Source organism: Phoxinus phoxinus (genome assembly GCF_949152265.1).
Source record: "Phoxinus phoxinus genome assembly, chromosome: 21".
Taxonomy (NCBI): domain Eukaryota; kingdom Metazoa; phylum Chordata; class Actinopteri; order Cypriniformes; family Leuciscidae; genus Phoxinus; species Phoxinus phoxinus.
This window is the reverse complement of record NC_136896.1, coordinates 7,896,306-7,912,242: the sequence shown is the minus strand read 5'-3', so window position 1 is coordinate 7,912,242 and position 15,937 is coordinate 7,896,306. Positions and strand designations below refer to the sequence as shown.

The 15,937-nt window shown below is 37.9% G+C and overlaps 1 protein-coding gene across 4 annotated transcripts in view; it reads left to right on the top strand.

Annotated features, from left to right (window-relative positions):
- Positions 1-1,748, top strand: part of baiap2b (BAR/IMD domain containing adaptor protein 2b) — a 51,713-nt gene extending 49,965 nt beyond the window's left edge. For 2 of the 4 annotated variants that reach the window (XM_079594397.1, XM_079594403.1), the window contains one exon: positions 7-1,732. In XM_079594397.1, the coding sequence (XP_079450523.1) occupies positions 7-133 (127 nt within the window). In that variant the 3' untranslated portion in view covers positions 134-1,732. Of the gene's footprint in view, positions 1-6 lie in introns of all 4 variants that reach the window. The other 2 variants (XM_079594396.1, XM_079594400.1) reach the window with 2 other exon arrangements.
- The last annotated feature ends 14,189 nt before the right edge of the window (positions 1,749-15,937 follow it).

The window sequence follows — 15,937 nt, the reverse complement described above, 5'->3', positions numbered from 1 at the left end:
TTTTAGAGTGACGGACCCTCTCCAATTCACCACATTTGCGCTCACATCTCGCCAAAGACAAAGCAATCCCATCAGCAAGCAGAAAGCCAAACTCATCATAACTGAAGACCTTGGATCTCGACTCCATTATTAGGACACATTTTTGCAGGCCACATGGAGATACCGTACAGAACATTATCTTACACACACGATCAGAACGCCATGCTCTGAGCTTCTCTTCATTCTACTATTGCCATAACAAGTTTAGCTTAATATGGATCATATAGGCCTAGATCATGTTGAAGAAACCATCACTCGAGTTATGAAAATATACAAATGCAAATCTATTTAGTAAGACCTTTCTACTTTTAGTCAATTTTAGGTTTGGTCCATTGAAGAAATCTGCTCAAATGACCAGATAACATACATGATATTTTCTATGATGTATTTTTGTCTCATACAGCAGTCTCTGCCCTCTTTCCACCGGACTACATATTTGTTGTGGTCTCTCGCACTTTGAATTATTTAAAATAAGGTTCATTGTCATCTCTATTCATTTCTATCTCTATATACATCTAGAGACTGCTCTCTAAGAATGGTTCCTCAACGAGGAAAGTTCTTTAACTCATCTTTGAATAAGTGTGATTATTGAGAAAATGTGAATATTGAGGAGTTTTTTTTGTGTGTGTTGCCCACCATTTTTTTTAATAGAAAGTAGCTAAAGCCTGCTGAAAGTGTTTAAATGACGCTAGATGGCGTTAACTATCAGCACTTTACATCTGTTTTCCACCAGGCCTGCTGTATTTTCATAATATAGCCGAATGTCAAATAAAGCTGTTCTCATTTAGCCTACATGTCTTCTGGCTGACAACGGAACGAATATGAATCAATCCAAAAAAAAATGCTAGACTGTTGGACAGGCACAATCATTTATTATAGTTTGGAGAAACTTGCCCTGCAACAGCTCAAGTTGGAAAAGAAAGACCGTCCATGCATAACAAAGGTAGGAAACAGAACAAAATTTCACTCTTAATGAGTCTTGTTATGCATTTCTTGAAGGACCCAAGCCATATCAATGGAACAGGACATCATACACACTTTGCGAAACCACTTAACAGTATTACTTTAGATATTGGCCAGAATGCATTATTTTGCTTTATAGTTAAAGGTATTATTCACAACTTTCTGCTGTGATGAAATCTTGTCAAATTTGTACGATACTTTGACGTTTTGTTCTACAACATAAATGACACACACCCAGCAGTTATTAGCAGTTAGTAAAAGCAGTTATTTTTGAAAATGTAGTGATTGCATTGATTGATTGTATGTATTGATGCATTTTAAATAAATGTATAAATGCATTTTGAAGAAATGTAGAGATTCTTTAAAAAAAAGTAATGATTCTTTTTTGAAAAAAGTAGCGATTCTTTTTGAAAAAGTAGCGATTCTTTTTGAAAATGTAGCAATTCTTTTTGAAAAATGTTGCTATTCTATTTGAAAAATGTAGCGATTCTTTTTGAAAAATGTAGCGATTCTATTTGAAAAATGTAGCGATTCTTTTTGAAAAATGTTGCGATATTTGAAAAATGTAGCGATATTTGAAAAATGTAGCGATATTTGAAAAATGTAGCGATTCTTTAAAAAAAATTAGCGATTCGTTACGAAAGTGTAGTGATTAGATTGATTGATTGTATGAAAAAGGTAGAGATTCTTTTTGAAAATGTAGTGATTCTTTTTGAAAAAGTAGCTATTATTTTAGAAAAAGTAGCAAAAAAAAAAAAAAAAAAGAGTAATTCTTTTTGAAAATGTAGCAATTCTTTTGGAAAAAAAGTAGCGATTCTTTACGAAAAAGTAGTATTTTTTCTTTTCTAAAGTGTAGTAATTGTATTGATTGCATGTATTGATGCATTTTGAATAAATGTATTCATTTTGAATAAACGTATAAATGCATTTTGGATAAATTTAGCGATTCTTTTCGGAAAAAGTACGTAGCGACTCTTCAAAAAAGTAGCAATTCTTTTTGAAAGTGTAGTGAATGTATTGATTATATATGTATTGATGCATTTTGAATAAATGTAGCAATTCTTTTTGAAAAAATAGCGATTCTTTAGAGATTTTTGCACATGGTTTGTCTTAAAGCATAAAAACACCACATATAAACAACATTAAAAACTTGCCTTTCACCACAGGGGGTCTTTAAGGCAAATTCACATTCACATTCACAAAAGTCACATTTTCGAATATTTTCCAACTTCTCTCTTTTTTTTAAGATGGCCTGAAGTGAAAAAAAGGATGCCTCAGTATGGAGTCAAAATAGGGCCATATATATCTGCAAAATAAATCAATGTTTCGCAAAAAAAAAAAATGTTTTGCAAAAAAAAAAAATGTTTTGCAAATAAAAATAGAGTATTGAGAAAAAAAATGCTTTTTTGCAAGTAAAATAAAATAATTGCAAAAGAAAAGTTAACCACTGAGAGAAAAAATAAAGTTTAGCAAAGTAAAACTTCAGCAGCATTGACTGCAACACATATTTCCCTTTGCGCCGCTCCTTTAAATCCGCGTTTCTGTCATCCGTGCCTCTGCGGTGCACGCTTTCCTTTGCGCTTCCTTTTTCTTTGCGCCTCGCTTTGTGTCCCTGATTTGACGTGGGGGGTGGGGTCAAGAGGTTGGGGTGTGTACAAGGGACGAAGGCGCATCCCTCTCGCCTACGTCATCAGCGCGAGCCCCAGACCGAGTGGATCGATCGAAATGGCGGAGCAGTAGTGATGGGATTTATGGCTCTTTGAGGGGATCCGTTCCTTTCAAAGAGCCGTTCAAAAGAACGGCTCTTTTGGCTCTTTTTAAATATTTAGTCAGTTTTAAGAAGCCAGCTTGGGAGCATCTTAGTTTATCCTCACTGGGAGGAATGATGAGGTGAGATTTGTAGTCAAATAATTAAAACTCAGATATCACACACCAATAGTTGAATTATTCTGAAATATTGATTATTACCTCATTTGTCATGTGTGGACTATATTTCATTGCACAACATCCCTCTGCTTAGGAAGTGACATCACTATTTTGGATTTACCTTTAGTACAAAGTTTGTGTAGGCCTATGTGTAAAGCTATGCTGACTTATGTTATTCATACAATACCTAACGTTACTCACAAATAAACATCAAAAACAAAGCCGGCTGCAATGAATTTCTGTGCAAAACAGCTTTTACTACAAACACTTCCACACAAGAACATTTTGATAAAAAACAAAAAATATTTAAAGTTTTAAATATATACTGTAGATGAAATTAGAATAAATAAAATGGAAATGTCTACATACAATCCACTATTACTACTGTAAACTTTGCAAATAGGACATCACCCGATGATCGATGATGTAACTTATATGGTTATGTATGATCAACTCTGGAAATATTCCTTCATTCAAAAAACGTAATTTGATTTAAGGATGGAGATTGCACAGGAAAGTAAAGTGAGTGAGTGAAAGCAATTGGGACATTGCTTAATTTGTATTATCTTATTGGTGTCGTGCTACAGACATAATTTAAATATTATGCAGGAAACAGAAATCCGATCAGTTATCCAGATACATTTGTTAATATGAACAAATGTAAACGCACGGTGTCCTGATTGGCTAATGATCCGATCTGCTTGATCAGATCATGGTGATCGCATGTTAATGCCAAGTGTAAACACAGCCTTTGTGTGCATCTGTGTGAAACACGCATAGGAAAAAAAGAACGACAGAAAGAACGGCTCCCCTCCAGCCGCGACTCGGCTCCCATCGTTCATGTTTATGAGCCGTTCAAAAGAATCGGTTCGTTCGCGAACGTCACAACTCTACGGAGCAGAGACATGCGGGTGATGGATCACAGGTATGTATTATTGATAGCTTTCTTATTATTATTATTAGACTCCTATATTATTAATAACAGATACTTCAGACCGGCTAGAGGGTGGTATTTAGCAGTATCTGTTATTAATAATATAGGAGTCTAATAATAATAATAAGAAAGCTATCAATAATACATACCTGTGATCCATCACCCACATGTCTCTGCTCCGCCATTTCGATCGATCCACTCGGTCTGGGGCTCGCGCTGATGACGTAGGCGAGAAGGACGCGCATTCGTCCCTTGTACACACCCCAACCTCTTGACCCCACCCCCCACGTCAAATCAGGGACACAAAGCGAGGCGCAAAGAAAAAGGAAGCGCAAAGGAAAGCGTGCACCGCAGAGGCACGGATGACAGAAACGCGGATTTAAAGGAGCGGCGCAAAGGGAAATATGTGTTGCAGTCAATGCTGCTGAAGTTTTACTTTGCTAAACTTTATTTTTTCTCTCAGTGGTTAACTTTTCTTTTGCAATTATTTTATTTTACTTGCAAAAAAACATTTTTTTTCCTCAATACTCTATTTTTATTTGCAAAACTTTTTTTTTTTTTTGCAAAACTTTTTTTTTTTGCAAAACATTTTTTTTTTTTGCAAAACATTTTTTTTTTTTTGCGAAACATTGTTTTATTTTGCAGATATATATGGCCCTATTTTGACTCCATACCTCAGAGTTTATCTTTGCTACAAACGTGCAAAAATGGCTCCGTTATGAACCTGAACAGCTCGTGGTGGAAACCACCGAGTTCATCAGAGTAATGTTATTCATCAGAGTAATGTTTCATTTCTTTCTTTCTTTCTTTCTTTCTTTCTTTCTTTCTTTCTTTCTTTCTTTCTTTCTTTCTTTCTTTCTTTCTTTCTTTCTTTTTCTTTCTTTCTTTCTTTCTTTCTTTCTTTCTTTCTTTCTTTCTTTATTTGCTTTATAAATTTAGATATGACAATTCCATGTAATTGTTTTAAGTAATCTACTTTATTATATTCTGTACTTAATTGTATTTTAAGTTCTTTGTTTTAAAGGAACACTTTTTGGGACTTTAGCCTATTCACCTTATCCCCCAGAGTTAGATAAGTCCATACATACCTTTTTCATCTCCGTGCGTGCTATAAGTCTGTTTGACGCACCCACCGCTAGCCTAGCTTAGCACAAAGACTGGATGTAAATGGTTGCAGCTAGCATACTAATCCAAATAAGTGACAAAATAACGCAAATAACGGAAAAAAAAGCCAGCGAGCAGGGACTTGAACTTGTGTCACCTAAAAATCTTCAGCCCTTAATGTCTGGACCACTAGGCTGTGGCAACCTTGGAATTCAAAGCACTTTGATAGATATTAGAAGATCCTCCTTGTGTAAAAAATGCAGGGGGAACGGATTTCGACGGCTGTTTTTTGGCCGTCGGATTCTGTTCCTCCTGAAAAAAAAAACAGCTGTCGGAATCCGTTCCCCCTCTCCCATTATGAGAGGCGTTGTAGTGGCTTAAAAAAATCTTATTTTATTTTGTGTGGGGATGGAGCTTACATGGCACCAGTTTCAAGAAATATATTTTCGAGTTTTTACCTTTTATTGTGAAAGGAAAATATTGGATAAAAAAAAGCCAGCGAGCCGGGACTTGAACTTTGGTCACCTTAAAAACTTTATCTCTAAATGTCAGTGCCTGGACCACTAGGCTGTGGCAACCTTGGAATTCAAAGCACTTTGATTTAAGATTAGAAGATCCTCCTTGTGTAAAAAATGCAGGGGGAACGGATTTTTGACGGCTGTTTTTTGGCCGTCGGATTCTGTTCCCCCTGTAAAATAAACAGCTGTCGGAATCCGTTCCCCCACTCCCATTATGAGAGGCGTTGTAGTGGCTTAAAAAAATCTTATTTTATTTTGTGTGGGGATGGAGCTTACCTGGCACCAGTTTAAAGAAATATATTTTCGAGTTTTTACCTTTTATTGTGAAAGGAAAATATTGGATAAAAAAAAGCCAGCGAGCCGGGACTTGAACTTGGGTCAACTAAAATTCTTTACCTCTAAATGCCAGTGCCTGGACCACTAGGCTGTGGCAACCTTGAAATTCAAAGCACTTTGATAGATATTAGAAGATCCTCCTTGTGTAAAAAATACAGGGGGAACGGATTTCGACGGCTGTTTTTTGGGTGTCGGATTCTGTTCCCCCTGTAAAATAAACAGCTGTCGGAATCCGTTCCCCCACTCCAAATATGAGGTGTTTTAGTGGCTTAAAAAAATCTTATTTTATTTTGTGTGGGGATGGAGCTTACCTGGCACCAGTTTCAAGAAATATATTTTCGAGTTTTTACCTTTTATTGTGAAAGGAAAATATTGGATTAAAAAAAAGACAGCGAGCCGGGATTTGAACTTGTGTCTCCTAAAAATCTTCAGCTCTTAATGTCTGGACCACTAGGCTGTGGCAACCTTGGAATTCAAAGAACTTTGATAGATATTAGAAGATCCTCCTTGTGTAAAAAATGCAGGGGGAACGGATTTCGACGGCTGTTTTTTGGCCGTCGGATTCTGTTCCCCCTGAAAAAAAAACAGCTGTCGGAATCCGTTCCCCCACTCCCATTATGAGAGGCGTTGTATTGGCTTAAATAAATCTTATTTTATTTTGTGTGGGGATGGAGCTTACCTGGCACCAGTTTCAAGAAATATATTTTCGAGTTATTGGATAAAAAAAAGCCAGCGAGCCGGGACTTGAACTTGGGTCACCTAAAAATCTTTGGCTCTAAATGTCAGTGCCTGGACCACTAGGCTGTGGCAATCTTGTAATTCAAAGAACTTTGATAGATATTAGAAGATCCTCCTTGTGTAAAAAATGCAGGGGGAACGGATTTCGACGGCTGTTTTTTGGCCGTCAGATTCTGTTCCCCCTGTAAAATAAACAGCTGTCGGAATCCGTTCCCCCACTCCAAATATGAGGTGTTTTAGTGGCTTAAAAAATCTTATTTTATTTTGTGTGGGGATGGAGCTTACCTGGCACCAGTTTAAAGAAATATATTTTCGAGTTTTTACCTTTTATTGTGAGAGGAAAATATTGGATTAAAAAAAGCCAGCTAGCCAGGATTTGAACTTGTGTCTCCTAAAAATCTTCAGCTCTTAATGTCTGGACCACTAGGCTGTGGCAACCTTGGAATTCAAAGCACTTTGATAGATATTAGAAGATCCTCCTTGTGTAAAAAATGCAGGGGGAACGGATTTCGACGGCTGTTTTTTGGCCGTCGGATTCTGTTCCCCCTGTAAAATAAACAGCTGTCGGAATCCGTTCCCCCACTCCCATTATGAGAGGCGTTGTAGTGGCATAAAAAAATCTTATTTTATTTTGTGTGGGGATGGAGCTTACCTGGCACCAGTTTCAAGAAATATATTTTCGAGTTTTTACCTTTTATTGTGAAAGGAAAATATTGGATTAAAAAAAAGCCAGCGAGCCGGGACTTGAACTTGGGTCACCTAAAAATCTTTGGCTCTAAATGTCAGTGCCTGGACCACTAGGCTTTGGCAACCTTGGAAATAAAGCACTTTGTTAGATATTAGAAGATCCTCCTTGTGTAAGAAATACAGGGGGAACGGATTTCGACGGCTGTTTTTTGGCCGTCGGATTCTGTTCCCCCTGTAAAATAAAAATGAAATCGCTACTTTTCCGAAAAGAATCGCTACTTTTTTCAAAATGAATCGCTACTTTTCAAAAAATGAATCGCTACTTTTTCGAAAAGAATCGCTACTTTTTTCAAAATGAATCGCAACTTTTCAAAAAATGAATCGCTACTTTTTCGAAAAGAATCGCTACTTTTCAAAAAATGAATCGCTACTTTTCAAAAAATGAATCGCTACTTTTCAAAAAATGAATCGCTACTTTTAAAAAAAGAATCGCTACTTTAAAAAAATGAATCGCTACTTTTAAAAAAAGAATCGCTACTTTTAAAAAAAGAATCTCTAATTTTTCGAAAAGAATCGCTACTTTTCAAAAAATGAATCGCTACTTTTCAAAAAAATGAATCGCTACTTTTTAAAAAATAAATCGCTACTTTTTAAAAAAGAATCGCTACTTTTAAAAAAATTAATTGAAAGGAAAATATTGGATTAAAAAAAAGCCAGCGAGCCGGGATTTGAACTTGTGTCACCTAAAAATCGTTGGCTCTTAATGTCTGGACCACTAGGCTGTGGCAACCTTGTAATTCAAAGCACTTTGATAGATATTAGAAGATCCTCCTTGTGTAAAAAATGCAGGGGGAACGGATTTCGACGGCTGTTTTTTGGCCGTCGGATTCTGTTCCCCCTGAAAAAAAAAACAGCTGTCGGAATCCGTTCCCCCACTCCCATTATGAGAGGCGTTGTAGTGGCTTAAAAAAATCTTATTTTATTTTGTGTGGGGATGGAGCTTACCTGGCACCAGTTTCAAGAAATATATTTTCGAGTTTTTACCTTTTATTGTGAAAGGAAAATATTGGATTAAAAAAAAGACAGCGAGCCGGGATTTGAACTTGTGTCTCCTAAAAATCTTCAGCTCTTAATGTCTGGACCACTAGGCTGTGGCAACCTTGGAATTCAAAGAACTTTGATAGATATTAGAAGATCCTCCTTGTGTAAAAAATGCAGGGGGAACGGATTTCGACGGCTGTTTTTTGGCCGTCGGATTCTGTTCCCCCTGAAAAAAAAACAGCTGTCGGAATCCGTTCCCCCACTCCCATTATGAGAGGCGTTGTATTGGCTTAAATAAATCTTATTTTATTTTGTGTGGGGATGGAGCTTACCTGGCACCAGTTTCAAGAAATATATTTTCGAGTTTTTACCTTTTATTGTGAAAGGAAAATATTGGATAAAAAAAAGCCAGCGAGCCGGGACTTGAACTTGGGTCACCTAAAAATCTTTGGCTCTAAATGTCAGTGCCTGGACCACTATGCTGTGGCAATCTTGTAATTCAAAGAACTTTGATAGATATTAGAAGATCCTCCTTGTGTAAAAAATGCAGGGGGAACGGATTTCGACGGCTGTTTTTTGGCCGTCAGATTCTGTTCCCCCTGTAAAATAAACAGCTGTCGGAATCCGTTCCCCCACTCCAAATATGAGGTGTTTTAGTGGCTTAAAAAAATCTTATTTTATTTTGTGTGGGGATGGAGCTTACCTGGCACCAGTTTAAAGAAATATATTTTCGAGTTTTTACCTTTTATTGTGAAAGGAAAATATTGGATTAAAAAAAAGACAGCGAGCCGGGATTTGAACTTGTGTCTTCTAAAAATCTTCAGCTCTTAATGTCTGGACCACTAGGCTGTGGCAACCTTGGAATTCAAAGAACTTTGATAGATATTAGAAGATCCTCCTTGTGTAAAAAATGCAGGGGGAACGGATTTCGACGGCTGTTTTTTGGCCGTCGGATTCTGTTCCCCCTGAAAAAAAAACAGCTGTCGGAATCCGTTCCCCCACTCCCATTATGAGAGGCGTTGTAGTGGCTTAAAAAAATCTTATTTTATTTTGTGTGGGGATGGAGCTTACCTGGCACCAGTTTCAAGAAATATATTTTCGAGTTTTTACCTTTTATTGTGAAAGGAAAATATTGGATAAAAAAAAGCCAGCGAGCCGGGACTTGAACTTGGGTCACCTAAAAATCTTTGGCTCTAAATGTCAGTGCCTGGACCACTAGGCTGTGGCAATCTTGTAATTCAAAGAACTTTGATAGATATTAGAAGATCCTCCTTGTGTAAAAAATGCAGGGGGAACGGATTTCGACGGCTGTTTTTTGGCCGTCAGATTCTGTTCCCCCTGTAAAATAAACAGCTGTCGGAATCCGTTCCCCCACTCCAAATATGAGGTGTTTTAGTGGCTTAAAAAATCTTATTTTATTTTGTGTGGGGATGGAGCTTACCTGGCACCAGTTTAAAGAAATATATTTTCGAGTTTTTACCTTTTATTGTGAGAGGAAAATATTGGATTAAAAAAAGCCAGCTAGCCAGGATTTGAACTTGTGTCTCCTAAAAATCTTCAGCTCTTAATGTCTGGACCACTAGGCTGTGGCAACCTTGGAATTCAAAGCACTTTGATAGATATTAGAAGATCCTCCTTGTGTAAAAAATGCAGGGGGAACGGATTTCGACGGCTGTTTTTTGGCCGTCGGATTTTGTTCCCCCTGTAAAATAAACAGCTGTCGGAATCCGTTCCCCCACTCCCATTATGAGAGGCGTTGTAGTGGCATAAAAAAATCTTATTTTATTTTGTTTGGGGATGAAGCTTACCTGGCACCAGTTTCAAGAAATATATTTTCGAGTTTTTACCTTTTATTGTGAAAGGAAAATATTGGATTAAAAAAAAGCCAGCGAGCCGGGACTTGAACTTGGGTCACCTAAAAATCTTTGGCTCTAAATGTCAGTGCCTGGACCACTAGGCTTTGGCAACCTTGGAAATAAAGCACTTTGTTAGATATTAGAAGATCCTCCTTGTGTAAGAAATACAGGGGGAACGGATTTCGACGGCTGTTTTTTGGCCGTCGGATTCTGTTCCCCCTGTAAAATAAAAATGAAATCGCTACTTTTCCGAAAAGAATCGCTACTTTTTTCAAAATGAATCGCTACTTTTCAAAAAATGAATCGCTACTTTTTCGAAAAGAATCGCTACTTTTTTCAAAATGAATCGCTACTTTTCAAAAAATGAATCGCTACTTTTTCGAAAAGAATCGCTACTTTTCAAAAAATGAATCGCTACTTTTCAAAAAATGAATCGCTACTTTTAAAAAAAGAATCGCTACTTTAAAAAAATGAATCGCTACTTTTAAAAAAAGAATCGCTACTTTTAAATAAAGAATCTCTAATTTTTCGAAAAGAATCGCTACTTTTCAAAAAATGAATCGCTACTTTTCAAAAAAATGAATCGCTACTTTTTAAAAAATAAATCGCTACTTTTAAAAAAAGAATCGCTACTTTTAAAAAAATTAATCGAAAGGAAAATATTGGATTAAAAGAAAGCCAGCGAGCCGGGATTTGAACTTGTGTCTCCTAAAAATCTTCAGCTCTTAATGTCTGGACCACTAGGCTGTGGCAACCTTGTAATTCAAAGCACTTTGATAGATATTAGAAGATCCTCCTTGTGTAAAAAATGCAGGGGGAACGGATTTCGACGGCTGTTTTTTGGCCGTCGGATTCTGTTCCCCCTGTAAAAAAAACAGCTGTCGGAATCCGTTCCCCCACTCCCATTATGAGAGGCGTTGTAGTGGCTTAAAAAACTTATTTTATTTTGTGTGGGGATGGAGCTTACCTGGCACCAGTTTCAAGAAATATATTTTCGAGTTTTTACCTTTTATTGTGAAAGGAAAATATTGGATTAAAAAAAAGCCAGCGAGCCGGGATTTGAACTTGTGTCACCTAAAAATCGTTGGCTCTTAATGTCTGGACCACTAGGCTGTGGCAACCTTGTAATTCAAAGCACTTTGATAGATATTAGAAGATCCTCCTTGTGTAAAAAATGCAGGGGGAACGGATTTCGACGGCTGTTTTTTGGCCGTCGGATTCTGTTCCCCCTGAAAAAAAAACAGCTGTCGGAATCCGTTCCCCCACTCCCATTATGAGAGGCGTTGTATTGGCTTAAATAAATCTTATTTTATTTTGTGTGGGGATGGAGCTTACCTGGCACCAGTTTCAAGAAATATATTTTCGAGTTTTTACCTTTTATTGTGAAAGGAAAATATTGGATAAAAAAAAGCCAGCGAGCCGGGACTTGAACTTGGGTCACCTAAAAATCTTTGGCTCTAAATGTCAGTGCCTGGACCACTAGGCTGTGGCAATCTTGTAATTCAAAGAACTTTGATAGATATTAGAAGATCCTCCTTGTGTAAAAAATGCAGGTGGAACGGATTTCGACGGCTGTTTTTTGGCCGTCAGATTCTGTTCCCCCTGTAAAATAAACAGCTGTCGGAATCCGTTCCCCCACTCCAAATATGAGGTGTTTTAGTGGCTTAAAAAATCTTATTTTATTTTGTGTGGGGATGGAGCTTACCTGGCACCAGTTTAAAGAAATATATTTTCGAGTTTTTACCTTTTATTGTGAGAGGAAAATATTGGATAAAAAAAAGCCAGCTAGCCAGGATTTGAACTTGTGTCTCCTAAAAAGCTTCAGCTCTTAATGTCTGGACCACTAGGCTGTGGCAACCTTGGAATTCAAAGCACTTTGATAGATATTAGAAGATCCTCCTTGTGTAAAAAATGCAGGGGGAACGGATTTCGACGGCTGTTTTTTGGCCGTCGGATTATGTTCCCCCTGTAAAATAAACAGCTGTCGGAATCCGTTCCCCCACTCCCATTATGAGAGGCGTTGTAGTGGCATAAAAAAATCTTATTTTATTTTGTTTGGGGATGAAGCTTACCTGGCACCAGTTTCAAGAAATATATTTTCGATGTTTTTACCTTTTATTGTGAAAGGAAAATATTGGATTAAAAAAAAGCCAGCGAGCCGGGACTTGAACTTGGGTCACCTAAAAATCTTTGGCTCTAAATGTCAGTGCCTGGACCACTAGGCTTTGGCAACCTTGGAAATAAAGCACTTTGTTAGATATTAGAAGATCCTCCTTGTGTAAGAAATACAGGGGGAACGGATTTCGACGGCTGTTTTTTGGCCGTCGGATTCTGTTCCCCCTGTAAAATAAAAATGAAATCGCTACTTTTCCGAAAAGAATCGCTACTTTTTTCAAAATGAATCGCTACTTTTCAAAAAATGAATCGCTACTTTTTCGAAAAGAATCGCTACTTTTTTCAAAATGAATCGCTACTTTTCAAAAAATGAATCGCTACTTTTTCGAAAAGAATCGCTTCTTTTAAAAAAATTAAGCGAAAGGAAAATATTGGATTAAAAAAAAGCCAGCGAGCCGGGATTTGAACTTGTGTCTCCTAAAAATCTTCAGCTCTTAATGTCTGGACCACTAGGCTGTGGCAACCTTGTAATTCAAAGCACTTTGATAGATATTAGAAGATCCTCCTTGTGTAAAAAATGCAGGGGGAACGGATTTCGACGGCTGTTTTTTGGCCGTCGGATTCTGTTCCCCCTGTAAAAAAAACAGCTGTCGGAATCCGTTCCCCCACTCCCATTATGAGAGGCGTTGTAGTGGCTTAAAAAACTTATTTTATTTTGTGTGGGGATGGAGCTTACCTGGCACCAGTTTCAAGAAATATATTTTCGAGTTTTTACCTTTTATTGTGAAAGGAAAATATTGGATTAAAAAAAAGCCAGCGAGCCGGGATTTGAACTTGTGTCTCCTAAAAATCTTCAGCCCTTAATGTCTGGACCACTAGGCTGTGGCAACATTGGAAATAAAGCACTTTGATAGATATTAGAAGATCCTCCTTGTGTAAGAAATACAGGGGGAACGGATTTCGACGGCTGTTTTTTGGCCGTCGGATTCTGTTCCCCCTGTAAAATAAACAGCTGTCGGAATCCGTTCCCCCACTCCCATTATGAGAGGCGTTGTAGTGGCTTAAAAAAAATCTTATTTTATTTTGTGTGGGGATGGAGCTTACCTTGCACCAGTTTAAAGAAATATATTTTCGATTTTTTTGCCTTTTATTGTGAACGGAAGATATTGGATAAAAAAAAGCCAGCGAGCCGGGACTTGAACTTATGTCACCTAAAGATCTTCAGCTCTTAATGTCTGGACCACTAGGCTGTGGCAACCTTGGAATTCAAAGCAATTTGATAGATATTAGAAGATCCTCCTTGTGTAAAAAATGCAGGGGGAACGGATTTCGACGGCTGTTTTTTGGCCGTCGGATTCTGTTCCCCCTGTAAAAAAAACAGCTGTCGGAATCCGTTCCCCCACTCCCATTATGAGAGGCGTTGTAGTGGCTTAAAAAATCTTATTTTATTTTGTGTGGGGATGGAGCTTACCTGGCACCAGTTTAAAGAAATATATTTTCGAGTTTTTACCTTTTATTGTGAAAGGAAAATATTGGATAAAAAAAAGCCAGCGAGCCGGGACTTGAACTTGGGTCACCTTAAAAACTTTACCTCTAAATGTTAGTGCCTGGACCACTAGGCTGTGGCAACCTTGGAATTCAAAGCACTTTGATAAATATTAGAAGATCCTCCTTGTGTAAAAAATGCAGGGGGAACGGATTTCGACGGCTGTTTTTTGGCCGTCGGATTCTGTTCCCCCTGTAAAATAAACAGCTGTCGGAATCCGTTCCCCCACTCCCATTATGAGAGGCGTTGTAGTGGCTTAAAAAAATCTTATTTTATTTTGTGTGGGGATGGAGCTTACCTGGCACCAGTTTAAAGAATATATTTTCGATGTTTTTACATTTTATTGTGAAAGGAAAATATTGGATAAAAAAAATCCAGCGAGCCGGGACTTGAACTTGTGTCACCTAAAAATATTCAGCTCTTAATGTCTGGACCACTAGGCTGTGGCAACCTTGGAATTCAAAGCACTTTGATAGATATTAGAAGATCCTCCTTGTGTAAAAAATGCAGGGGGAACGGATTTCGACGGCTGTTTTTTGGCCGTCGGATTCTGTTCCCCCTGAAAAAAAAAACAGCTGTCGGAATCCGTTCCCCCACTCCCATTATGAGAGGCGCTGTAGTGGCTTAAAAAAATCTTATTTTATTTTGTGTGGGGATGGAGCTTACCTGGCACCAGTTTCAAGAAATATATTTTCGAGTTTTTACCTTTTATTGTGAAAGGAAAATATTGGATTAAAAAAAAGACAGCGAGCCGGGATTTGAACTTGTGTCTCCTAAAAATCTTCAGCTCTTAATGTCTGGACCACTAGGCTGTGGCAACCTTGGAATTCAAAGAACTTTGATAGATATTAGAAGATCCTCCTTGTGTAAAAAATGCAGGGGGAACGGATTTCGACGGCTGTTTTTTGGCCGTCGGATTCTGTTCCCCCTGAAAAAAAAACAGCTGTCGGAATCCGTTCCCCCACTCCCATTATGAGAGGCGTTGTATTGGCTTAAATAAATCTTATTTTATTTTGTGTGGGGATGGAGCTTACCTGGCACCAGTTTCAAGAAATATATTTTCGAGTTTTTACCTTTTATTGTGAAAGGAAAATATTGGATAAAAAAAAGCCAGCAAGCCGGGACTTGAACTTGGGTCACCTAAAAATCTTTGGCTCTAAATGTCAGTGCCTGGACCACTAGGCTGTGGCAATCTTGTAATTCAAAGAACTTTGATAGATATTAGAAGATCCTCCTTGTGTAAAAAATGCAGGGGGAACGGATTTCGACGGCTGTTTTTTGGCCGTCAGATTCTGTTCCCCCTGTAAAATAAACAGCTGTCGGAATCCGTTCCCCCACTCCCATTATGAGAGGCGTTGTATTGGCTTAAATAAATCTTATTTTATTTTGTGTGGGGATGGAGCTTACCTGGCACCAGTTTAAAGAAATATATTTTCGAGTTTTTACCTTTTATTGTGAGAGGAAAATATTGGATAAAAAAAAGCCAGCTAGCCAGGATTTGAACTTGTGTCTCCTAAAAAGCTTCAGCTCTTAATGTCTGGACCACTAGGCTGTGGCAACCTTGGAATTCAAAGCACTTTGATAGATATTAGAAGATCCTCCTTGTGTAAAAAATGCAGGGGGAACGGATTTCGACGGCTGTTTTTTGGCCGTCGGATTATGTTCCCCCTGTAAAATAAACAGCTGTCGGAATCCGTTCCCCCACTCCCATTATGAGAGGCGTTGTAGTGGCATAAAAAAATCTTATTTTATTTTGTTTGGGGATGAAGCTTACCTGGCACCAGTTTCAAGAAATATATTTTCGATGTTTTTACCTTTTATTGTGAAAGGAAAATATTGGATTAAAAAAAAGCCAGCGAGCCGGGACTTGAACTTGGGTCACCTAAAAATCTTTGGCTCTAAATGTCAGTGCCTGGACCACTAGGCTTTGGCAACCTTGGAAATAAAGCACTTTGTTAGATATTAGAAGATCCTCCTTGTGTAAGAAATACAGGGGGAACGGATTTCGACGGCTGTTTTTTGGCCGTCGGATTCTGTTCCCCCTGTAAAATAAAAATGAAATCGCTACTTTTCCGAAAAGAATCGCTACTTTTTTCAAAATGAATCGCTACTTTTCAAAAAATGAATCGCTACT